The sequence below is a fragment of the Toxorhynchites rutilus genome, chromosome 3 (assembly GCF_029784135.1).
Source record: "Toxorhynchites rutilus septentrionalis strain SRP chromosome 3, ASM2978413v1, whole genome shotgun sequence".
NCBI classification, from domain to species: domain Eukaryota; kingdom Metazoa; phylum Arthropoda; class Insecta; order Diptera; family Culicidae; genus Toxorhynchites; species Toxorhynchites rutilus.
Window position 1 is genome coordinate 308472888 of NC_073746.1, and position 27399 is coordinate 308500286.

General features: G+C 38.8%; 2 protein-coding genes across 3 annotated transcripts in view; one reads left to right on the top strand and one right to left on the bottom strand.

Moving 5' to 3' along the window:
- LOC129775735 (disheveled-associated activator of morphogenesis 1) overlaps positions 1-27399 on the top strand; it is a 213545-nt gene that overhangs the window by 143188 nt on the left and 42958 nt on the right. For both annotated transcript variants that reach the window (XM_055780798.1, XM_055780799.1), the window contains exon 2: positions 26704-27132. In XM_055780798.1, coding sequence (XP_055636773.1) covers positions 26704-27132 — 429 coding nt within the window. The remainder of the gene's footprint in view (positions 1-26703; positions 27133-27399) is intronic.
- LOC129775741 (23 kDa integral membrane protein-like) lies at positions 15071-15820 on the bottom strand. Its single transcript, XM_055780808.1, has one exon. The coding sequence runs from the start codon at positions 15794-15796 to the stop codon at positions 15092-15094; it is 705 nt and encodes a 234-aa protein (XP_055636783.1). The 5' UTR covers positions 15797-15820; the 3' UTR covers positions 15071-15091.

The following is a 27399-nucleotide window of genomic DNA, read 5'->3' on the forward strand; positions in this document are numbered from 1 at the left end:
TTTTAAGTGAGGAATTCTTGAAGCGACCGACACCATCGAGTATCTCTTTTCGAGTCAAACCCTTTTCGTTTATTACACCGTCTATTTCAACGTTGCAACAGGGTACGTATACGCGATACTCAATCGCATCAAGATCTGAAAGATGATAGCATCAATTGATAGGAAATATTACTACGCGTCTATCACAATTATTAATATATTATTTTTCATGAGATGAACAATTGAATAACTGTAAAATGTCAAGCGTTATCTAAACGCCCTAACTGCCAAATTTTGATTGGCCCGATTTACGGTTTCCCCAAGACAGACTTTAAAATCGATGTACCTGTGGAAATCCGCTCTGCAAATATACATGCAAGTTGGGGGTATGTTTGTTTCCACCGAGCTGTGTTTCCCTAACACGGACATCAAAATCAATGCACCTGGGGGAATCCGCTTTGCAAATACATGCAAGTCGGGGGTATTTTTCGGTGTTGAGTTCTTTTGTATTCGCTTGTCGTTGTGCAGACCGGAATATTTATGTTTCCCTAAAACGTACTTTTGAACTGAGAAGCCTGGGAAAATCGTCATTTCAGATACTAGAGGTGAATGAACTTTCGCGGTTCGAAAACTACGTAAACATGAGATGTGCAATAGTTTCAGAGGGAATGTAAAATACAATGACCGTTTGACAATTCTTCCATTCACATATTTTGGTAGTCCTAGGAATCGTATCAAACGTAAAAGGACGTTCATCAAATTTATTTGTAACGAAAAACATAATCTATGACAACAATTTCGATGCATTCTAAAATAATATTCGAAGTTGTAAACAAGAGGATTGCATAATGTAATTGCGTAGTTCTACGTCGAAAATATGCGGTCGTGTCCTAGATACAACCCTTTACAATTTTTTCATCATTATTTACTCACCTTCAGTGTTTGGACATCTATCAATATTGAATGATTCACAATGTGCCAGGCAAGTAACCTCTCACGAATATATAATCAAACATGAGTGGATCGTTCAGATACTTGTATGAATGACAGTAATCACTTGTGTTACACAGAACGATTGAACAAAGAGACGAACGAAAACTGTTGATTGTATATCCGAGCTGTACCAAACATCGTACACCATTTTCGAAGTCTGCATACTAGTTTGAACCGCATATATCGTCCCATTCTACTATAGCGAAAATCGCTGCACAGACAAGTGCAGAGCGAGAAATCATACAAGAAAAATTACGTCATCATTCGGTCACCATTTGTGGAGAGCAGTGAATGGGAAAAGAGCTAAAACGAGAGAGTTTTCGTTTCTCACTGGAGTGGTGTTGCTAGTAAAACTTTGCGATCTATATGAATATATATATATATATATATATATATATATATATATATATATATATTTCCAGGAATAGCAGCGTTAAAAAAGAAAGATATAATCTGACTACCCTTCCCTGAGCCTCTATCTAGCTAAATAGTCACATAGTTTGCACTCTCTGAGACTTATGAATCAGGTACTGCTACATTAGTTGAATATAAATCATTCGCTTTGCGTAGTCCGTATGATCCTGCTGTTTCATGATGTATGGAGAGGTTCGATATGTATATGTTAGAGGCAAAGAAGAAAATAAACTCTCTGCACCGAACCCATATATGACGGTTTTGGTTTGTTGGCTCGTGTGTCATGAAGTGCGAACCGAAGCAGAGTTGTATCGTTCTCTTTTGAGTCGTGATTTGTAGCCCGTAAAAGCAAAAGAATGCCACTAGGGGAAATGATTTCTGTAAGATCATATTTGAACGAACGAATGTGAATTATTCAGTGAAAGGATCAATTAGCAAACACTGCTCACCTTACCCAAACAGCAACACGAAAGAGTCATATAAGCTATGTTCCTGGGTTCTTTGTTATGATTCGATAAAACGTACAATTCGATACAACGTACAATTTTGAAAGAGAAATGTACGTTATATCGAAGTTTTTCTGTATAAGTAAGATCCATCGAACTGACCTCACGAGTCTTCGAGCATAGCTTTGTTCTATACCACATCGAGTTATTCCCATATGCAGAACAGAACAAAAAACATTGTCACCTTCAGAGCACTCTCCCATCTCGACAGCCACTAGTAGTGGACCACCTTCATACTTCCATTCCATTCCCTTACACGGGGGCCTAGTAACTAGCGTGGTTAGTAAGCGGGCAGCTTTCTACAACTCATTCTCGGCAGTTCCGCCATTTCCACTTACTGATCCAACCGCAACAACTTATCGTCATCAAACTATCAAAGTACGAAATCATGCAAACCAATGGGAGAAAAATGGTTAGTAATACAACACAACAACAAAACCGGTTAATGTTTTCATTGCCATTCTCGGCGTTCGTGTTGCCGGTCGAACGTAGCGGAACTCCGTAACCCGTGGAGAGTGAGCAAGTGGCGACAAACAACTTAAAAATAACAACAGAAATTGCGCGCAAGTGCGAACAAACAGCAGAAAGTGCGAAAGTAAAAGTACTAATTGTTGAAACGACGCCGCCCCCGCGTCGCTCATCACGACGCGAGACGTGAGGGAGCGCCAGCTTCTGTTTGATCACTAGTGTGGGCGTAACGGTAGAAACAGGTGACGACAATTGGTCGGAAAGTAGTGTTCACTAAATATTTGACACCCACCAACAACAGTTGATCAATGCAATGCTACGAAGCGTATCGAAATATTTTTTTTTGCTTTCCGCATTTTCCGTAATCGCTTGAAAGATTGCTTCCCAAATTGATTGGCTTCGGTTTACATTCCCAAGAGTGGGTAATTCGCTGAATGCCTTTCCATGTTTCGAGCCATTGTCGAGACCAAAATCCGGTCATTAAAACGTACGCGAAAACTCCATTAGGAAGAGAGCAAGATCCTACCTACCCAATGCATGAGTAAGTAAGTAATTTGCAAACTTACTTGGTATTGCTGTTACTAATTAACATTCCACCTTGAGGTTCGCACTTGGAACTGATTCTGCAATGATGCATTGCATAGGATCACCTATAAAGGTGACCAATTGATGGAAGCAGATCAACCAGAGGACGTCGGACGTTCATTAGCACACATTCCGCGACGTCGACTATATTTGATTGTGTGCATAATGTGGTGCAATGACTGCAAAACACACGAGTGGCTACCGTATTCGTTTTTGCCACTTCCAAGCATGGATTTCACGACTTTCCGGCTTCGAAGCGTCAGAACTTCAACGGCGCAATGGCTTAACCTTTGACTGTTCGAGTCGGGGATAACCTCAACTCACCCCCAGCTGTCAACCGAGAACATGGGATCATGGAATGCTGAAAGTAAAATACAATGTCACTTTCGTTAATGTCGCGGTGCACAGTGCGGGTCGTCATCTTCTGAGATCGTTCGACAAAGCGAACGCGATGCGCGTGGTGGCGGGACGGGAGAACAATGTTATACCCACCGGTAACCCGCTTACCTACATCGGTAATAAAAGGGAAAATGCATTTGAAAAGGTCTCTACACGGGACCTGGAGTGGTGAATTAATGCTTTAGAGCGTAATACCGCGGCAGTGTCTATGTTGGCCGAATAGAACAGTGATGCCAGCTTTTTCATTATCATATTTATTCCATTTAAAATTGGGTGCCCAAATGTTTATTTCGGAAAACAGAATTTGCACGGAAGGGGTTGTCCACATACCACGTGGACAACTTTAGGGGGGGGGGGGGAGGGTGCTACGAAAATGTCCACGCTTGGGTGTGGGGGTTGCAGTTCAGATAATGTCCACGTGGACACGTTAAACAAAAGTTTTTTAAAAGCACATTCAGATCTGTTTTCAAAAATAAATGAAATGTGTTCTGCGGTTCTAAGAATGTTTAAACTTTTGGTCCATTTTTCGCCCAACTTCTAAGCTACGTCATTTGAGCATAAACTGAACTATCTGTTCTAGGTTCAGGTCTACGGAGAACTGCTGATACATTTTTATCAGCAGAGTACATGGTAGTGTTGATAACATGATGAAATGACCGGAATAGGACTTAGGGAAACGAGTGCTAGCCAAATCTCTATTCCTGCACTTGTGTATTAGAAGAACCAGATTTAGTTCACCTTTTCTGAGTACCCTCGTTCCCGAATATTTCCCGAATTTTGCGACGTTATCTTTAATACAGCTGAGTAAGGCATGCTCAGCACCGGAGAGCAGTTTTTTTGCGGATCACTTTGCCCTACCGAACGAAAGATTGGGATGTTACAAGTGAGATTTCCGTTAATTAACACATGTTATTACAACATTCGTGTTTATTTCAAAGGGGCTTTGAATCCGGGATTAGATTACTTATTTTGCACCACAGCCAAGAGCAAACTGCTATCAATTAGATCAATGGCATAGTGGAAATCGCAAGCGATAAGTCATCCTAGATTTGAAATTGAACTTGACAATTCCACATTTTATGGAATTGACCGCATCGAAAATATTTTTATTTCAATTTGGAGCATTTTAGGCATTCAAAATATTGTTCTATTTATTCTAATTTTAGCTTCATTATCTGAACTTGTATCTCGCTGTCAAAGTTCAGTAAAGAAGTATGCCGAAATCCATTGGTTGTTTCACCATTGGGATGCTTTCGACACATTTTTCCTAATAGTATCTTGATTAGCTTAATTTAAAACAACATTCAATTGTGCTTAATCATTTCAGAAGTCTTCAGAAAAACTACGTTCGATAGACACTTGTTTCTCGGAAATTTTCTGCAGGCGAATGATTATATTTCCAAATAAGTTTTTTTAGATGTTATTTCATGTGCCATTTGATTAGAGTTTCTTGATTCAACTGTGATTTTACGATTACAAAAAAAAGTTTTTGCTAAATTGTGCAGTTCTACTGCCGTACCGTTTTAACAACCATTAGAAAAGCAGATATGCATTTGTCGTTGGTTTTCTTGAATGTTCTCGAAAAGCGATTTTGAAGGAGTAATACAGGGTTTTTTTCCATTTCGGGCTTCCGAAAGTATACAGCCCTGCGCTGACAACCGTTTGACATAGCTGTCAACCAAAGCGTGATATCGTTAGTTGAATGTCTGCCATTTTACAATATGGATCGTTTCAGCATCGCACAACGTGTTAATTTTGTTAAATTATACTATAAAAATGATGAAAAACCGGCAAATGTTTTTCGAGCATTACGGACGGATTTTGGTCGTCTTGGACGGATTTGTGTGCTCTGTAGACACAATCGCTAATGTAGTGCGTAAATTCGAACAAACTGGATCCGTAGCGGATATTGTGAAACCTGTGCATCATCGTAATGTGCGTTCGGCCGAAAATATTGCTGCTGTTGCTGCCAGTGTGGAGGATGACCCGAATGTTTCGATTCCACGGCGTGCTCAGCAATTGGGCTTGTCAAACACATCATTGTGGCGAATTTTGCATTTGGACTTGCACCTACATCCATATAAAGTCCAACTGGTACAAAAATTAGAGCGTGGTGACCATGGAATGCGTCGGGCAAACGTCGATTGGGTGAACGAACAACAGTAGCAAAATGCTGAATTTTCGCATCAAATTTTCTTCAGCGATGAGGCACATTTCGAGCTCGGTGACTATGTGAACACCCAAAATTTCCGTATATGGGGCTCAGAAAATCCACACGTGATTGTTGAGAGGCCATTGCATCCGCCAAAAGTCGCTGTTTGGTGCGCATTATGGTCTGGTGGAGTCATCGGGCCGTATTTCTTTGAAAATGAGGACGGCGAGACGGTAACTGTGAATGGTGAGCGCTATGGCCGCATGTTTACCGATTTTTTTTTGCCACAAATTGAAGATATGGATACGGATGGCATGTGGTTTCAGCAGGACGGCGCCACGTGCCACACAACACGACCGAACATGGCCATATTGCGAACGAAATTTAAGGGACGCATAATTTCGCGTTTTGGTGATGCCAATAGGCCGTCTAGATCATGCGATTTGAACCCGCTAGACTTTTTTTTGTGGGGTTATGCAAAAGACCATGTCTATGCCATCTCTCCGCAAACTCTTGAACATTTGAAAGACAACATTCGTGAAGTTATGACCGAGATACCGCCCCATATGTGCCGAAAAGTCATCGAAAATTACCTGTTCCGGATCAAGGTATGTGAGGAAGCCCTAGGTGGACATTTGAATGATTTCACACATAATGGCATAAACCAAACTTTGATTTGAAATAAAAGTTTCATCGAAATTCGAATTCTAAGTGTGTTTTATTTCAATTTACTTTCGGAATTTAAAGTTGGAAAACCCTGTATTTTGGGCATAATACCAGTTATCTTAGAGGAATTATTACATAAATGGTTAAATGGATTTCCATACGCATTGGAACAAATGAGATGGAAAAGAACGAATGTTTGTTTTAGCACTTTTCACCCACCATTTCATACAGTTGCCATTACCTAGCTTTTCCTGAAGCCAACGATTTTACATATTTTCAGACTCTAAGATATATTGGTAGGAAGAGGTACAATCAATCAAAGAATAGAAAACAACCGCAACTACTAATAAAGCCTATCCCTTTTTATAACTTTTCAAAAAAGGATTTACGATTATGATCCGAATAAAACGATTTCAATGTTGCAGGCTCCATAAGTGAAGCAGTTTGCGTTGTATCGAAAGAAAGATGCGCTACCTGAGTCAAGAATTGTCTAGTGTAATTGTGCCTCACGAGCACTCCGAAAGAAATCTGGATATTCAATGCAGAATGGTCGCTAGGAATTTGTTATTGAAACAAGTTTTCAATGCGAAAAAATCCAAAACAAAGGACATCTTTTTGTTTTTGTTTTTTATCATTATAAGACTAATTTAAAATTGAATATAGACGCAATGCAATTATTTCTTTTTTTCCAATTAAAATTAATGGAAAAATGTCCACGTGGACAACAGGGGAGGGGTATAGTCAATGTCCACGTTTGTCCACGGAGGGGGAGAGGGGAGTCTAAAATCGTGCTCTTTCTGTCCACGTGGTATGTGGACAGCCCCGAACTTCAGTGATCAAATATAAAGAATACTTAAAAAAACAATTGTTCCTATATTTTCCGGGATATACCGTAATAATGATTGGATTTTACTGGATATGATTTAAACGACATCCTTCAGGAAATACTCGAATACTACATTTTTGGAATAAGAGATTCTCCTTATGTATCATTTATTTATTTATTTATTTATCACCTTCTCGAATTTTTTGTAATTCCACTGACTGAATCCTATTTATAACTGTTTAAGTACGGGGCAAATTTTGTGAGCATATGCCAAATGTCCGGATGAGTTTAAAAAAATACTAATAAACAACTAAACTAATAAACTAATAAACACAAAAGTTGTGTTAAATTTTAAAAAAATACATAAAAAGTGGTATTCACAAAATTTATAAACATTTACTTTTTTTTTAAATAACGAGAAAATTATAATTAAACAATTTTATTCACAATTATGGTTTGATGGATGAGCAATAAGTGATTGAATCTACATTTATTCGATTTGTACCTCCAATATGTTCCCGAAAGACGAAATCCTACGTTAAAAGGTGTCAAGTCAAAAATGTTAGCATAAAACAAGAAGAGCGCTATTGTGCTCCCCCGTTCTCAAACGGTTAAACACGGTTTTGACATGTTGAAGTGGAACACAACACAAGCACTATTGCACTCATGGAAACAATTATTTAAGGGGGTTATGAAATCCATAGTAAGTCATAGTAATTAACTCCATGAATTGCACTGAAACTTCTGGTTGTTTTAGAAGATGAACAGTAGAACGTTCGTTCTTTTCTAAAGTAAAAAGTCAATATTAAAGCCTGTGCACGTTAAACTTCAGACACATTTCTTTCAGTGTAGTAGATGAAATATTTCACTAACCAATTAAATATTTCACTTACATGACAGCTGAAACCCTCCTCTTTATTTCGATGTCCAACATGTTTACATTCTTCTTCAGTTTGGTAAAATGGCGTCGAATCAAGTGGAAGTACGCAAACACATTTTGCACGAACGGCAGCAGAATCCAACACTGTCGGTACGCGATCTCGCCAAAAAGCTAAAACAGCCTAAGAGTACCGTGTTTAGGGTGTGCAAATCGTTTGACCAGCGCTTAACTGTGGATCGGAAGGTTGGAAGCGGAACAGTTTTTGCAAAAATGTTCATGTACCATAATGGACGATGAAACGTATGTTCTCGAAGACTTCAAACAGCTTCCGGGTTTCGCTTTCTATACTGCAATACGAAGGAATACCGTAGCCGAGTGTTTCCGGACCAAGAAGCAGTCTAAATTGCCCAAAAAGTACTTGGTTTGACAGGCCATATGCAGTTGTGGCCGAAGATCCAAATCTTTCGTCTCTACCGGCACTATCAACAAAGATGTCTACGAGAAGGAATGTCTCCAGAAGCGGTTACTACCATTCATAAGAAGCCACGGCTCTCCAGCATTGTTTTGGCCAGATTTGGCCTTTTGTCACTATGTAAAATCCATCCTGGAATGGTATATTGCAAGTGAGATCAAATATGTGCCAAAACAGCAAATCCACCGAACTGTCCAGAACTTCGCCCAGTGGAAAAGTACTGGGCGCTGATTGAGCGAAAACTATTCGAAACTAAGAAGAAGGCGAACGGCATTAATGATTTCAAGAGGAGATGGGAAAGCACCGCCGCCAGCATATCTGAGGATACTGTACGGAACCTAATAACAGATGTTCCCACGAAAGTTCGTGAATTTTACAGACAACGTAATTAACATCGAAGTAAGCTTTCCTTGTTTTAGATATAAGTCTATTTTACTGAAATAAACAATCGGTTTTGTCGTATTACGTGAATTTTTGTTTCACTGGCATCATCTTGGTGTCCGAAATTTAACGTGGACAGGCTTTAATATGAAATATGGAAGGCAAAATTAAAATTAGACTACCCACTAATAGCAGAAGCTCAATCAGCTACTGCAAGGGACAGTTTCTTCAACGATAGGTCTAGTTCCTGCTGAAATTTACGTAGCGCGTTGAAAATTCACGAACTTACCATCCGAAAACGCTTTCGATCTAGTAGCTGCTCTTGAATGGCGAGAGCGCAGCAAAAATCGAAAAAAAAATCTCTCTCTTACGAACGGTCGATAAATAATTTTTCGATATGTTGCGAATGAGAGGCATAGTATGATACGTTCATGACGTTTTGTTTCATGCTTGTATATCATGTGATGTTAACCGAAACAGAATTCTCTCGTTCTCGTCTGTGTCATGATTCGTAGTATGTTACAACAAACGAATGCCACAATCCGTTTGACGAGCTGTATTTCGATCTCGGTAAAGTTGGCAGCAGTAGATTTTCACTTAATGATCTGAAAACATCAGAGAAAAAATGAAATATTAGATAGAAACATTGGTATAGCAGTTTGAAGAAACTATCAAGACAAATAATAACGCGACGAATGTTGTTTTCCCAGGCGTCAATCATCTACGACTTATTGGCGTACACCAAATCCATCACATAGCCTCACAAAAACATGTCTTGGAAGTCTTGGATCTTGGAAGCCAATATGCGTGTGTTTTACGAGAAATTATCCACTCGCCGAACAGTTAACCAATTGTGGCACGAGTGGTGCGGCATGTTGCACTGTCTTGTTGAAACCACAACTCCTCCACATTAAGAGCACTTTTGGTACAAAAAGTTGGTGATCTGGTTCTGGTCGACATATTGTTTGGAGAAAACGGACCAATGATTCCCAAGCTTCATCACACGATGTCTCTGGTGATCCTGTACAGTAAAAGTGGTGCGCAAGCGATGGTTGCAAGAATTTAATGATCTGATGGACGATTATGTCGATTGTTTAATAGAAGTAGAACGAGCCTCTCGAACTGGATCATGATTTTTGTAAAAAATCTACATATTTTGCAGCCGTTGTTCGGGTGTCAGTCTATTCATGACGAAACGATAAATCAAACTAAACACAGAAGAAGTGGCAACTGTCGTTGGCGCACATATCAAACAGGGTTGTCAACTTGAAGGTGTTTACCTCTATAAAAATACCCATTAACCTTCCTAAACTCGCAAGCAAAAATCTCACAAACAACTAACGAATAATTCATTGATTTTTTCGGAAAATACCAACTCTATAACTTCGTGATCCTCTGTAGCATCCTCATTCGTTGTTCGCCACGTTTTGATGTAATTGTAACGCTCTTCTGTTCTTTTGACTAATGCAAAAAAACAGGAATTTTGTAAATTACACTCTTCTGAAAAGGCTGAATTAGATTACTATTGAAACTAAATAAAGAGGAATAAGAAATAATTTCCGGAGTTTTTTCATTTAATCGTATCCTCTTCTGCAAATAAATGAGGGGCTTAGAATGCAAGGGGTGTAAGTTATTTGATCAATTTCTCTTCATCAACTTTTTGTTTCGTGAATAACTCAGCGCACAAAAACGTTTCAATTTGCTTTTACTATAGAAACCGATAATTGACTTTCTGACATATCGGCCCCATTGTCGAATAAGCTGGGAATGTGTTTGCAGTTAAGTTACGATCATAAGAGAAAGTCGATGAAGAGAAATCGATCAAGTCACTTACACTCCTTGCATTTTAAGCCCCTCAAATATCAATCACACACATATCAGTACACAACAACAATTGTTGGAGCAGGCAAGAAATAAAAAGCAATCAAATACCTTGTGTTCTGGGCAGTGTCGGAAATATTCACGTTCACCACTTTCAAATATGGCGAATTTCAGCCCACCTAGTAATGATAACCTACTGTTCAAGCGATTATCGATAAAGATAAAACAATACTATCAATAAATACAAGTGGAATGGACATCAACGTGAACATGCTATGAAGCTCATTTTTCATTGCATCTTCATTTTCGTCTTGATGTTTGAATCGTCAGAATTGAATATCATTGCGTGTTAGTGAGAATCAAAACATAAAAATTCAACGTCAATCAATTGAGAGTGAAATCAACTAGGAGTTATTCTAGTATGGTTGCATGATTCTTGGATTGCATGAAACAAATAATATTCTCAATATCCATTATTGTGTTTCTGTGTTCTTTCAAAAATACAAATAAAAATATAAACGAAAGAAGATTATTGAAATTACAAATGTTATAAGGGTGTGAAGTGGGGACGGCCATGGGTCGATTCGTTACTATTCTTGGCTTCTCCGCATTAAAATCGGTTTTATTCAACAAACTACATTTGACCGCAGCATCTGTATGCTGGATGCGGAATTGGCGGATAAAATGACCTACATCCTAAGTCTTCTGTGCGTAGGAGTATTTCTTGTTCTCCGTTATCCGGCAGACACCGCTAACCCCATCTCGTTGGTTGAAAGACAACGAAATTTTTTGTAGAATCTTTTTGTCTCTCCCGGATGATAGTCCTAGTCCTTCCATTATTTCCGTAATCAGTACAAAAATCATTTTTAATAAAAATCCACTGCAAGCGATGAATATCAATGTGACTTCTGTGACAATCACATCAAATTATTGCCAGTAGAAAACTCCGCGAAGGCAAATTTATCGAAATTCATTCGTGTTGTCTTCCTTCAATATAGTAAACAAAGTTCACGCGTCATTGGCACGATTAAAATGAATGCTAGCATTACACTTATTAGGAGAGATATGACGTTTTGTTTCAATAGAAGAGATTTTATCAGACACAGGGAAATAGGTAATTCCTAGTAATTCTAGTAGATGGGGCGGAGGATATAGTTTTGTGTGTTATTATTAGATGAGTTTATTATTATTTTTCAAATTTATTCCAGAACTCTCGTACCTTAGATTCACTATCTAAGATTTTTTTTTTTCTCGTTTCTTGGTTGTATGTGAATGTATATCCGTATGAATGCAACTTTTCGTTCGAAAGGTGTGGTTTTTTTAAAGTAGTAATAGTTTGCGCGTCGCGTAATATAATTGTGATTGAAGCGTTCTCGTTCTCATTAAAACAGAAGTTTAACTGCTTCGTCGTCGCTTGTTAAAATATGTTAATACTTTAATTCTTTGAATGATTACTCTTATAATTCTATAATTTTTTATTTATTTAATTCTTTAATTTCTTCTTATTCTTCGCGATTTAAAAAATTTTTATATTTTATATTTTTTTTATTTTAAAAATATAAAAAAATATAAAAAATATAACAATACAAAAAAAATATTATCGCCGGTCTTATTGATTTATAAAATTTCTCTCGGTTACCATCTCAGGTTTCTTAAACATAACTTTCCGAAGTCGCTATTGGAGATTGATACGGTACGCTCGTTGAACAATGAAATATATTGGCGGTCCGATTGGTTTTAGAGAAGTTCCCTTGGTTACCTTCTCAGGTTTACCAATGGTAACTTTCCGCCGTCCAATTGGAGCTCTATAAATAATGAACGTGATTAATAACGATATATATCATAATAATTTGACAGAAGTTCCCTCGGTTACCTTGTCAGGTTTTCCACACTCAACTCTCCGCCGTCGCGATTGGACTTCTATGAAAACTACGTGCGATAAATAATAAAATATAACCAGTCCAGTTGTTTTTACAGGTTCGCGTCACCATAAGCACATGAGTATCAGTGAATTCTGATACTCACCTCACCCTACTAACAACTGTCCGTTCCATGATAATCGCTAGGGAACCACGCTATAAAGGCGACCCTTCTGGTCTTCGGGCGGCGATTATCATACTAACATTTCTTCCCTTCTTCTGGTGACTTTAAGGACGTGGCCGGCGCCGTTATTAATCATTTAAAGCTCGAATCACCGAAAATTGCACAACGAGAATGATTTGCTAGTCCCAAGCGTCATTCTGTGTGTTCTTTGTGCAATTTGATTGGTTCAGGTCAATCACGGAGAGCAACTACGAATTGTACAGTCTACCCAAGATCAAGCTCAAGCTCACAAGGAAAAAGGTAATTCCTACTGTCGTGAATAAATTTTGATAACTCTGGAACTGGTTCTGGGTGATAATAGTGCTAACAGCTATAATATTTATTGTAGTTCAGGGGTTACGATAATTTATTATCCAACTTATATTGATACTTTGCTCCGTTTCAGGTTGGATCAAATACCTGAACCTGAACCTGAGCGATCATATTATTCCACCATCTTTCTATTTCTGTAGTAGATCCCAGTTCCCAAACATCTCAATTTTTCGCCCACAACTATAATATCATACATTTTCTAGCAAATTTGCCAATGAAAATAAACTTGAACCCGCTTCGGATATCTTTTCGAGCTATTGCCGTTTAGAACTTTTGGCATGGAAGCTGTTCAAAATCCTAGATACTTTGCTTCCATGCCGTGAAGCTGTTCAAAATCCTTGCTGTACAGTTTCTGTGGGAGTATTTTGGCCACTAGATTATGCTTCAGAGGATCTAATTGTTAGCAAGAAAAGAACAATGACCTTCTCGGAGACGTATTCATTGAACAATAGTTTGGTTGGATTTTTTTTGTATGTGACATCAGCATTCATGAGCTCTGGGCTTGCACCGATCGTTATCAATACCTTGAGGCGCAGTTGCGATCGTAACTTCGACTGCGATGCGTACTTTGGACCACACCTACGGCAGTTTTGTTTGAGGATTTCGTACACGATAGGTTCAGCCAAAAAATCGATACTTTTACTCGACCATTTCAAATCTCGAAGAACGTGCCCAAAATCTATAATCTTCATGTTAAGCTTCAGAAGAGTACAAAGTACCCACCTCCAGAGGCACTGCTAATTAGCGTTGATCGTAGAGCTGAAACTATCGATGGAAACGGAGAGATTTGACACGATTTTGGAATAGAAGTCCTACGACTATTTTGGAGGGTATTCCAAAAGTAAGCATCCCTCCAAAATGTTACATTAGAGTTTATTCGAAAACTTAAGGTGGTTCCAAATAGTAACTTACCTGGTGGCGATTAATCGTACAATCGATCCGGTTATTTCGGATTCGATTACAATTTATACTGGAACATAAAATAATGTTATGATGAGGCATCATTTGATTTAAAATTTCATATGGTCAACTCGGGAACGGTACGAACAGGGCAACAAATGTCCAGCGTCTGCTGAGCTGGCAACACCTTGGTTTTGGTTTCACTAGAAAAGTGCAACTTCCACCTCGTCGAATGAAAACTCAAGGACTCCGCGGAAGCGGCAATTTCGCGCCCGCTTCTTATTCCAGGCCAAAAACACACATGCTCTGCATATGGAAACATGGAAAGTTAAACAAATGCACCGAACTGGCGAAAAGGAAGACACAGTCACCAATGATGGTTGGCGGTACATTTGCTTGTCCGTTGTACGTGGTACAAAGCTAATTGAACGCCGTTCTCCAGTAGTGTGGAACCTCACCCCGGTCAGCTCGGTAATTATTATGGAGACCACAAGTTTCTATGTCATTACCATTTTTACCACCGTGAACACGCGTGTTTACCTACCATCCGCGGCTATCGATAGGGAAAAGACATCGGCCAGACTGATCGACGTCCGTCCGTCTGACCGTTCCTCCCCGGGCAAAAGGTTTCTAGGTCACTTTTACTTTGGATTGCGGCCGTGTCAACCGCCCATCAACTGTGCCAATTGTTTGCCGCATTGATTGGAAACGATTTGATATCTCGCATGATGTAAGCTGACGCCAGCAAAAAAAAACTAAACATCCAACCAGGTGATAACCGGTGGCCCGAGGTTTAAGAGACATTTTAGCATCAACCATCAACGTTCAAAGAAATCATTGAAGCTGAGAGACTGGGAAAAAAAGGCTAATGGACTCTGACAGCCTTTCTCGCCGATGCGAATAGTTGCAAAGCCCCTTTTTACTCGTTTGCCAAAAACGAATTACATCACTCCCTTTCAAGATGTGTTTATACACAAATCCATATAAGTATGCACGATCGGCTCGCAATTTCAGACCTCTTGCGAGCCGCTCGCGTTTGAGTCATCTCGAAGGAATTTATGCGCGTTTAGCTTTCTTCCTTGCTTTTGCCGGTGCCGATTCGATTCAGCGTGTCGGCGAAATAGTTCGTTAACTATACAAAGGATTAATGTTTAGTAAGGAAATTTTCAAAATGATATAAAATGAGTTGAGTTAAGTTCGGTATGATAATTTATTTATCGGATTTTTTGTTACACTAACCCAAATTTACTCTGCTAAATTCATGTTTAATTCCGCTGGCCAAGCAGCAGGCTAACACTAGTGCGACGAATTCCATTCCGATCAAGCACACCAAGGCCCACGCAACGGTTGTCCCGGTATGTCTCACGTACTCCTCTAACGCGTCCCGGCAACCTCTCTCGTATGGTTTACAGTCCGGGATTAGGCCCTCCTTGCAGCAGGACTGTGGCAGCCTATTTCCCCACTCCACGAACGAGTGTTTTCCGCAGCATTCGTAAGCCGTCTGCAAGCGGTCGAGCCTTGGATCCACAAAGTCGCCTCTCGTCGCCAGCTGCAGATGCGCATCGTAATAGTCTTTAAACCAACGCAGCAGATAAACCTCTGCACTATCCACGCTAACGAACAGCATTACCACCATGACGACCTGCAGCACGATCAGCACTATCAGCAGTGCACCGTACAGAGTCAACATGTCGGAGGATTGTTTGATCACTCCACAGAATCCGAAAAAGGCCACGGTGAAGATGATACATCCCACGGTGAGTGCCAGCAGTGATTCGCTGGTCAGGAGGGTATCCCGTTCGGCGAGGTTGTTCACGGAGTCGATCTTGTAGCGCCACACTCCGCCAACAACGGCCAACGCGAGTCCGAAAATGAAGCAAAACAGGTTGAACACCAGGAGACAGAATTTTACCGTCGAAAGGGTTATACTGAGTGCCATGATTTGACGGATTTGTCTGAAAAAAATGAGTTTGCAGCAATGACAGCAGCCGGTCCTGGCACGCTTTGATCGGATATTTTGGTTTTTGAATCGAACCAAATTTTTTGTTGGATTCTCACCCTCATTCAATAAGGCCATGTTCTCACTGCAGCGGAGCGTCAACGTGGCGTGAGCGGGGCGTGTTCACTTCTCGCAACGACATTTTTATTCACTCACATTGCACCGTGCCAGCGGCGTGTCTTTGGAGTGTTTTATACAAATTGTCAATGTGTGTTTTTGAATGAAAGAATGAAAATTGGTTTATTTTAAAATATTCCAACATCGTTGGACGAACCGGGACAAAAATCGGACGGTGAAAAAAGTAAAAACCAAAAAAAAACGCGAAAAATTAAAATTATGTCACTTCTACAAACAAACATATGCAAGTAAGAAGCGCCGGCGTGAAGTGTTTTCGTATGCACCACAGCCACACGCCAAAACAACGCTCTCGACACGTCAGCCTGGTGTGAAGACATCGGTAAGAACACACACGATTAATCGTAAGCATCACACGCCCCGCCCAAGCCACGCTGATGCCCCACTGCAGTGAAAACAAGGCCTAATACGATTAAATTTAGCGCCCCTCGAGCTCGAATTTTCTTTGGGATTTTTTACGATCACGACTTGCTAATTTTATTGTACAGTCTTGTATTCGTACTGTATGGTCAACTAGAAGAGCACAGACGACTTGTGCCAATCGATCAATCAAAACGCGAGATAATACTTGACATTTTTCAATTGTTCGATAGTCATTTTCATGAAATCTTAGGTTGGAGAAAAATAAATTCATTATTTTATCGGTAGATGGCTGCAGTGAAAGATATCTCGTATAGTATCGATCAACAATTTCATATTTGTTCTCGTTGTCGAGGTGACATTTGACACTGAAAAAAAATCTTTTTCTGTTTTTTGTTTGTTTCTTGCAGTTGTGAGCAGTGTTGCCATACGTACAGATTTATCTGGATGTACAGTTTTTTTCGTTATTTTTTGGTACATATTCTGTACGGTACAGCGTACAGATTTTAGTCAAAAGGTACAGATTGGTACAGATTTTTTCCGCGGGTGAAATTTTTGACATTTGAACAAAGCTACATTAAGGTACGTGATTATTTTTACGCCGCATTATCCCTTGGTGCGGCAGCTCGAAACTTTTTAATAAATAATAGTATGCAATCTAGATTCAGAAAAACTTTGTATAAGCATCACCAAACACACGAATGAGTAATGAAATGTAAATGTGGTTATGTTTAGTAAACAAATGAGTATTTTTTGCTATAAAATGGACTTTTCTCTACAACGAATGTTTTTGATGGTACCGATTTTTGATACAGATTTTTGGAAGAAAAAGTACAGATGAGTAATATTTTTGACCCCTCTGGTACAGATTATAATGTGGCAACACTGGTTGTGAGTTACAAGTTGTTAAAAATGAAAGTCAACAAAGAGAAATCTGTGAATGCTGTTTATGGTGCCGATATTGTAATAGCTAATCACGTGCAATTTTTATGAGTAGTCGTAGCATCACCCAGAAGCCTAAGATCGACCATTAAACAGTTTGAACCATTTGTGCGAAGCTGGATTCAAAATGAAACTCTATGTTTGAGTGTCACAATTAACACCAAAAAACACGATTGATCGAATGTCCATCTGCGAAGCCTAGGCCAAACGGAATAAAATCGTCCCATTTCTCAAATGGATAGTGATTGCAAATGAGCCCAAATGGTAGCCAAACCAGAACTAACGGTCAGAAGGGTTATTTGGTGGGGCTTGAAAGGAATAATTTATTATGAGTAGCTTTGATATGGTCAAAACTAAATTCAGATCTCTACTATCAAAAACAAAACCGTTCGAAGCTAGTGATTGACCAAAAACGGCCAGAATTGGTGTTCAGTTCTATCAGGACAACGCTAGACCATACATGTCTGTAGTGACTCGCCAGCAACTCCGGGAACTTGATTGGGAAGTTTTAATGCATCCACCATATAGTCCTGATCTGGCACCAAACGATTACAACCCTTTTCTTGCATTAAAATACTTCCAGAGTAATAAGAAATTGGGATTATAAGAAATTGTGAAAATCGATTACTAGAGTTTTTCGCCAATAAAGTCCAAGACTTCTCAAAGAGAGGCATTATGAAGCTACTTTTAAAATGGCAACAAAAAAGTGCATATTTGATCCAAATCGGAGAATCCGAAACATTTTTAATAAAGTTTTGAATTTATACGACGCTTCTGGTGGTCAAGCGGCCTCAATTCTTGCGTTAATTTGATCTTGTAAGGGTGTAGACCAAGATCTTTTCGCAAAACTCGCCACAACGACGTCACAAAGATGCCCAACGCTTGAGAACGACATGTGAGAGACTGACTTAGGTCTTCCTCAATTGATGCGCTAGCGGCAGCAATATTCTCGACACTAAATTATAACACAAACAGTGAAGATAGTAAAACAAGTAAATAATTTAGTGAATTAAGTAGGTATGGTTTTTAGATTTCACTCGCTGCTTTCGCTGTGGAGGAAGAGCTACAAACAACTTGTTTGCATACATTTCGGGAGTCAGGCAAATTATTGCAAAAAAAACGGTAGTTCGCCATACAAACTGATTCCGAACGAGTGAACTGTTTGGGAACAAATGAACTGAATACATATGTAAAGCAGAGGGCGTAGGACGGAACGGATGAATATTAAAAAGAACGAAAACGCCTGGAGAAAACTAAAAAAGATAACGATATTGTCAAAATGCAGGTAGTACGTGACATATTTTGAAAAAAATAAGAAATTTATTCAAAATTAGAATTGGTTTCGTCATGGCAATCAAATTTGATTCTTTAATTTTTAAATTTAATGTGCTTTTTTAATTCATGTGTGCTGTTCATCTGTTTATCTAAAAAAAAATATCCTGAAGAAGCTGAGGCAATTATTGAATGAGATAAACAAACAATTTTGAAACTGAAAAAATGTTTTTTCCGTTGCTTTCAATTGTTTAGTCTATTGCATGTAGATGTTATCGTGGTAACCGGAATGTTTGTAAAAATTGAAAAATGTTGTTGTGGGGCTTTTTCTGTAATTGAATTACTATTAAATATGATATTGAATTGAATCTAAGTTGAGCCTTATCAGAATATACGAAAAATAGCACGAATCAAATTATTGTATAAAGCATTTTCGGGTGAGAAACCTATTTCTACATACAATACATATAGGACGTTTTCTAATTTACTAAAAATAAAAAATAAAATGCCCTATCTAATCTAATTATATCTATGCTAGGACATGAATAGTTGGAAGGTGTGGTATTCTAGATTATTCGGTATTCGATTTTTGAGGAATTGAGTGTTGTGTGTGGTTGTTTGACGAGTTATCACATTGGCGATTCTGCCATACAAGATTCGCTGGATAGGAGAATGAATTTAATCAAATTCTCAGACTGGTGAGTAATAAAAAGAGAAGAATGTGAATCATATTTTTTCTGGCTTATTATTTTACCTTATACGATCAAAATGATTGACAATAAGTGTCTTCAATATCGTGACAGCTAGGCTTTCGACATCCGATCTAACCTCAATCAATATTTTGCCACCTTACACGGTCAATATCATCCTCAACCGGAGACAACGAAAATATCCGCGATGGCTATTGGCGAGATTCGAGTTTGGGATCCAAACTATTCTCCATCAGATTAGAAGGCTAAAAGGCAATTTTTGATTGGTAAAATTTGAATGAAAGTATCTACTTGGTATTATTTAATTAGCTGAAGCGCGTAGTCCTCACCCTAACTTAACCTATTTCCTCTGAATTTTCAGATATTCCTACTAAAATTTATTATTCTAATATAACGTCAATTTTGGACACAATTTTTGTATGGGATTTTCTCACCACTTGCAGAAAAAAGTGATTTGCATTCACATAGAATACTAACTTGATTCGGAAAAGTTAATTTTCATTCATAATTTACACTTTGAAGCTCATTTTTCCTTCTCAAAAACACATCATAATACTCGCTTCACAAATACAGACTGTTCCTTTCAGTTTCAGAGATGCCAGATTATTTTAGTTTGCGAAAATATATGCAAGTTATATAATCTGCGAGCAAACGTTTTTATTCCATAAATAAGACTATGACAGTAGAACCCCGATTATCCGTGAGCGGGTGATCCACCGTGCGGATTATTCGCGACTGCGAGTTCCATAGTAAATCAATAGGCCTTTCCGGAATTTGTGAGTGAGTGGTAGGCCCATGTTGTGGTCATGACTTTTACATTATTTAGCCACTGTTATACACGACCTTATAGATGAATAGTTTAATGATTTCTGTGTTGATAAAACATAGTTTTTATGTTGAAACATCTTTTTTTGCATTTCTTTTTTTGGTCCTTTAATGGGGGGGCGCGATTTTCGTTATTCGCGGTGAGTTTAACCGACTATTCCGCGGATAGTCGGGATTCTACTATAACTTGAATTAACACGTGATGTTTTTTCACCTGTGATTTTCCCAGATCTTCGCATTCTCCAAATTTTATAGCGGAGTGTGAAGAATCACACAACTTAGATTAAAGTGCATTCGTTAGCGCAATGAATGACCGAGTTCACATCAAAAAATTCCTAAGACGTTGTTTATTTTCATTCCCTCTCTCCTCATTACATTGTCAGTTTACTTTGAGGTTTTGATTTATATCGTGAAAGGTACCGTCTTTTGCTATTTAAAGTACAGTAATTTACATTTAATGCGACATTTTTCTGATTGGACAAACCTGTAGTGCTTTCATTTATGATTCCTACAATTTCAGAAGTTTATAAATTTTAATTGCAATCGCAAAAAGGATATCAAAAATTAAATGTCCGCTTGCAAATCTGGCAGCTCAGTCTGGAAGTCCGTGAGGTAAAACGTCAACATCATGCATCCATATGAAATGTCACGATATTGATGCTCGAAAATCAGAAAATCCGGATTTCTGCGTTGTCGGCCATGTTCAGCTGTCATTATGCTTTCGAATGTCATCATATTGTCAATAAAGTTGACCGTGTAAGGTCCGCTTAAGGTCCGCTTTAGAGAAACAGATGAAACCAATCAGATATATATCGAGGTGGAGTAGTAGGCGATATATATTTATATTGGTAGGCAACATATTGTGTCGTCAATTTTTGTGTGAATTTTATATGGATGAAACAGAGCAATGTTCGAGGTGCTCACGGTTTCATGTTGATTTGAGTCAGGTTTCTCATGAAATCTTGCCAGTGAAGCTCAAGTTAAGTTTGCCTCCTTAGGTGTTCCTTCGGACGTCATAAGTTTGACGACGTTCGCGGTCACTCCTGCCATGGTGATCTCCGCTGCAAAAAAATTGAAAAGTTCGCTTTCGCCGGGTCCTGACGGCATACCATCGGTATTGTTCTGCCGCTGCGCTGCTGATCTAGCCGAGCCACTTTCTGTCATCTTTACCCGATCACTCAATGATGGAGTATTTCCTGAAATTTGGAAGGAGTCTTTCATGTTTCCTGTCTTCAAAAACGGTGATAAACGAAACGTCAGGAACTATCGTGGAATAACAAGTTTGTCGGCTGCGTCCAAGCTATTTGAGATCATCGTCAGTGAAGTTATTCTTACTCAATCCAAGCATTACATCTCTACCGATCAGCACGGCTTCATGCCCGGCAGGTCGGTCACCACGAATCTGTTGAACTTCACCAACACCTGCATTACTGCTATGGAGGGCAAGGCTCAAGTCGATGTCATCTATACCGATCTGAAGGCGGCTTTCGATAGGATCGACCACAACATACTATTGGCTAAACTATCACGTCTCGGATCATCTGCAAAACTCGTGTCGTGGATGAGATCATACCTGACGGAAAGAAAACTGCGCGTTAAAATTCATGGCTGCGTTTCCTCGTGCTTCTGCAATTCTTCTGGAGTCCCTCAAGGAAGCAACTTAGGCCCTTTGTTGTTCATATTATTTTTTAATGACATTGCTGCGAAATTTGGGTTGAACTGCAAATTAATTTATGCTGATGATTTGAAAATATTCTGCATGATCCGTTCAGCTGAAGACTGCCAACGCTTGCAACATTTGCTGAATGTGTTTGTTGACTGGTGCCATCTAAACAAACTGATTATCAGCGTACCGAAGTGCTCCGTCATGACGTTCCATCGTTCCAAAAGTCCGTTACAGTTTGATTACTGCATCGACGGTGCTTTGCTTGAAAGAGTTGAAAAAGTTACTGACCTCGGAGTAGTGCTGGATCAGAAATTGAACTTCAACGCTCATTACACCTCAATCATTGCTAAGGCAAACCGACAGCTCGGGTTTATTTCGAAGATTGCGAAGGATTTCACTGACCCATACTGCTTGAAGTCCTTATATTGCGCTTCAGTACGACCAATTCTCGAAACTGCAGCCGTTGTTTGGACTCCAAATGTGATTTTCTGGAATTTGAGGATTGAGCGTGTACAGCGAAGATTCATCCGGTTGGCCTTGCGTCATCTACCTTGGCGCGATCCATTGAACCTTCCTGCTTACCCGGATCGATGCAGACTTTTAAGCCTGGACACTCTTGAGAGAAGACGCAGAATACAACAGGCAATTTTCGTATCAAAGCTGTTCAATGGGGAAGTTGATTCTCCTCGGCTACTTTCATTACTGGACCTTCGTGCTGCTCAACGACCTCTCCGACAGCGATCTTTGCTACAGAACAGATTTCATCGTACTTTATATCCGAATAACGAATAACAACGAACCGCTGTCGTCGATGATTCGAACTTTCACATTGGTGGAGGATCGGCGAGACATCCAGCCGCTTTAAAAACAGATTAACTAGTTCGTCGATTGTATAAATAGTTGTACTATATTATTATATATTTATTCATTAAGACCACAGATGTCAGATGAATCAGATTTAAATAAATAAATAAATAAATAAATAGTGTTGCAGAAGAAACAAAAGTGGAAGAGGTAAAACAGGAAAAAGCGGCATCGAAATAGCCGTCGGACTTGTGGCTGCTCAAGCCATTTGAAGACAATTGGATCCTAGACATACGCATATCAGAGTCAGAGCAACGAAGGAAAGAATTCATTCAAGCGCTGATCAAACGTTCTGTATGGAGGATTGCGATGAAACTTTATTATGAGCGATGTAGTTAAGAATGATCTTGAACGGTTTAAGACGAATGGTCGATTTATACGGATGGAATCTAGAAATCAAGCAATTCGGTAGACGAGGATAATGTACAAAAACTAGGATTTTTCTTTTGAAAGGAAAATATGTGGTTGTGGATATTAGTTTTTTTTTTTCCTTTTTTTATATTTATTTCCGAATCAACACAACGATCTGGCAGCCATTTTGACACAAAACACCTAAGAAACCATGTTCGTCTGCAAGGGGCATTACCAGATAACGGAGAATATATCACAAAGAGCCTTGACACGTGGCAAATCAGAATACCCCAGAGATTCATTGATATGATCGATAAAGCTGATGAATGAATGAGATTTTTTCTTGTACGATCCTTTCTGGTATCGTTATATTTTAATGTGAGGGGAGGATGTGGTATTCTAGATTTAGTGTGTAGTTAGAGTGACAGTTCGAGTGGATTGATTACTACATTCATAGAGAGATGGATGTCGATCTTTGAGGAATTGAGTGTTGTGTGTGGTTGTTTGACGAGCTATCACAGATGGTAACTTAATATTGGGTTCCAGCTAACATTCAATATTCAAAAATGGTTCAAAATAACTGGCTCACTTATCAGAATCAAAGGAAAGGAGATGACTTGGAAGATGGCGACACTCTATTATCCCCAAGTTTCGGATATATTATCAAAAAGTACTAATAATATCAATATAATCTGGTCTTCTTTAAAAAAGAACTGGGGATGGATTTTGTTTTCGTAATTATTGATTACATTTGTTTTTTATTGTTTACTGTTTTTTTTTCAATTTCATTCTGAGTTTTTTTAATGTAACATATCCGAAAATCAGAGATGTGTTGTTTTTTTCGTTTTTGCATTAGAATTTTTCAAAATATCGGTCAACTCCGGTAATTCGAAAAATCATTTTTCCCTTTTTCCGAAAATCTCATAACTTTTGGACCACTAGACCGATTCAGACGATCGATATATCAAATTAAAGCCAATGAGCTTTCTAGCCAAATGAGCCAAAGCCAATAGTCTTCTTTAAAAAATATTACAGCTGCAAAAAAAATGGATTCTAGTCGCATAGATCTTATCTGGTCGCGTATGAATATTGAACGAAAACTGGAAAAAAGTTAACTTTGCCAAATCAACTCAAAAACGAAAAAAATGCATCTCTGATTTTTTGATATGTTATGGAAAAAAACCTCAGCTTACATGAAAAAATATATAAAAATTATAGCGTGTTTGATCCCGAAGCCATGTAAAATATAAAAAAAAACCGATACATTCAATAATTGGTGTGTTGTGTTGCATTCAATAATTACAAGAACAAAACCCATTTTTTTGGAAAAAAGGAAAAAATGATTTTACGGTCTGTTAACTTTGAAAAATCATAACTAAAAAACGAAAAAAAGCACATCTCTAACTCTTGGATTTTTCAGGCATGAGAATATGTCGTAAAGTATATTTCATAATGCTAGAATACCGATAACCGTATATTTAATACCGATCATTGTAGTACAAATAGTTATTATTTAATAATTCATCAAAGTTTGATGTGTAAAAAGCCATCAAATAACACCTCAGAAAAAATCTCATGTTTACAGTTTTTCGTTCAATATTCCTAGGCGACTGTACAACATCTTCTTCTTCTTCTTCTTGAATGGCGTTAACGTTCCCTGTGGAACTTTTACCGTCTCAACGTATGCATTAACTAACGTCATTTATTAATACTTAGTTGAGATTCCTTAAGCCAAATAACACGCCTTGAATGTATTCCGAGGGGCAAGCTCTAGAATACGCGTGATCACAGTGCAAGGCGAAGGAAATTTCTCTGACGAAAAATCCCCCGGCCAGAACGGGAATCGAACCCGAACACCCAGCATGATAATGTGAGACGCTAACCACTCGGCCACGGGTGCACTGGACAACATCTATGCGACTAGAATCCAATTTTTATGCATATGTGGTATTTCATGTGGCTTCAAATTGGTATGTCGATCATCTGATTCGGCCCGGTAGTTTAAAAGTTTTTTTTAATGAATTTAAAAAAAAGTCATTTTTGGAAAAAAGAAGGGAAAAATGATTTTTCGGACCATCGGACCGTAAATTTTGAAAAATCATAACTGAATAACACAAAATAACGCATCCTTGAATTTTGGATACGTTATCTAAAAAAAATCTCAGCTTTCAAGAAAAAAAATATATAAGAAAATATACCGCCCTTGGTCCCGAGACAATGTAAACTATAAAAAAATACAATAAATTATTACAAGACCAAAATCCTAAATTTCTGCAAGTATGTAAATAGAAATGGTCACCTATTTAATTTAATATGTAGATCTTCCGAATCGGTACAGTAGTTCAATAGTTATGAATTTAAAAAAAAGTCATTTTTAGAAAAAAAAATGGGAAACAATTAATTATTTGGGCTACCCTAGAATGGAAATGACCAAATATAATTTTCAAAAAGAAAAAAAAGTACATTTATTAATTTTTATAATCATATTTTTGTTCCACAATCTTTCGTAATCGTTCATACCGTTTAAAAACTCTATCCTCCCAGAACATGTTTTATTTTTCGTTGAAAATGCTATCCATGGAGTGAATTTTTTTCCCTTGAGAGAACTCTACAGGAACCTAGGAACTGTGCTAATCTGATAGAGTTTCTTATTTTCACGCCAACCTTTTGCGTTGATACGATCGATCAATTTGAACAGATTCGATAAAAAAACGTTGATTTCGTGATAATGGTAATACATTTTCGGATGGAATAAACAAACTTTTAAAACAAAAACTATGAATAAAAATTGGCGTTTTCGTATCAAATATGTATTCTTTCTAATATAGTAGCCAATTTTGTGCAAGTGGAGAAAAAACCGAAAGTGTTTTTCATGTTTATGCTGCCGGAAATGCAATGCATAGTGTCATTCGCTAAACACACGTGAAGCGTTTGTGACTCTGCAAAGCGAAAAATTGCACAATTCTTATAAAAAAATCAGTCGTAGTTCAAATTCCGCTATCCAAAGTCCATCATATTTCTAATATCTTTTCATAATTTATAAATTTATATTTTTTTAAATTTTTTTTTATTATTCTATTAAAATTTTTATTTTATTCTTGTTCATCGACGTTTTTGATGAACACGAATGAAATCATCACGAAAACTGCCATTCACTTTGCCATCCTTCAACGCTACGAGATCGACATGTTATGCCTTAGGTGGAAAGATCGAGGGATCCGTGTCATGATAGACGCCTGATCAATGTGGCATTCCTTCCCATTCAATCTTCCAAACCATTCAAAACATATACTCCTACTTTTAATCAATCATACCGTGGAATCAATGCCAAAATCCGCCCTCTGATTTCGATGAAACCACGAAATTATGCTCGATCCATCCAATCGACTCATAAACACCACCGACACGGATACCGCAGTTTACCCTCAGCTAATAGCTCTTTCTTTTGTATTTCACGTGATATGTGTTATGTGTACGGTCGTGCAAAAGGAAACGACCACTCGCTTCGACTTGTACATTCCGCAGAAGAATAGAGCCGGAGACTCCAGGCAATCAACCTTTCCAATGACCTCTGTCAATCAACGGATTAAGCGGGGTTATGCAAAGTGGTACAAAAAAAGTAGTCAAAATAAAAAAACAGACCGCGGGCCGCTTCACGAACATTTTACCCGTAATGCTAAGCAGGGGTTACTAATTGGTCCGTATCTTTCCTCTAATTTCAGGGTATCCCAACGTGCCCGATCGATTTGTCCTCGCTGCGCACTCGGCTACCGGACGTGGGCAGCTGGAGTCTGCCCCACATATGCAAGGAAGCCGTCACGAGCAGCGGCGGCAGCCCTGAGGCAGGCACCACGGGGAACTACAGCAGCAACCTGACGACGGCGGCGGCCGATTCCTTCTACCAGCCCCAATCGCTGGGGGCACTGTCCACCGTGACGGCGTCCACAACCGTCACCAGTTGTGCATCGGCTGGGGCGGCCACGACGACGACGACGACAGCCACAACCCAGCAGCCACTGCCCCAGCAGCACTTCCTTCTGGCCGCCCACCAGCAGCAGCAGCAGCACCAGACCAGTCTGCACAAGTTCTACAAGGCGCACAAGAAGATGCCGGCGTTCCGCGGGCGGCGTGGCTGGTGCGGCTGTTTACAGGTAAGTTAATTTAATCACTTGCCTTTCTTTCAAATTAACAGTCGAATTAAATGAGTCAATTTCACGGATAGATTGGGAAACTAAAATGTCCAAAATTTCCCCACAATCAAACAAAGTCTCACACTACGGTATATAACTATTGCAAAGAGTCAAATGGTCCCGAACGTAGTAACGTTTTAAACTCCACGATGACATGTTAGAAATTTGAAACGAAACCTGGGCTTGGTTTCAGTTCAGTATCCTATTCATCCTGATTATTTGATTCTG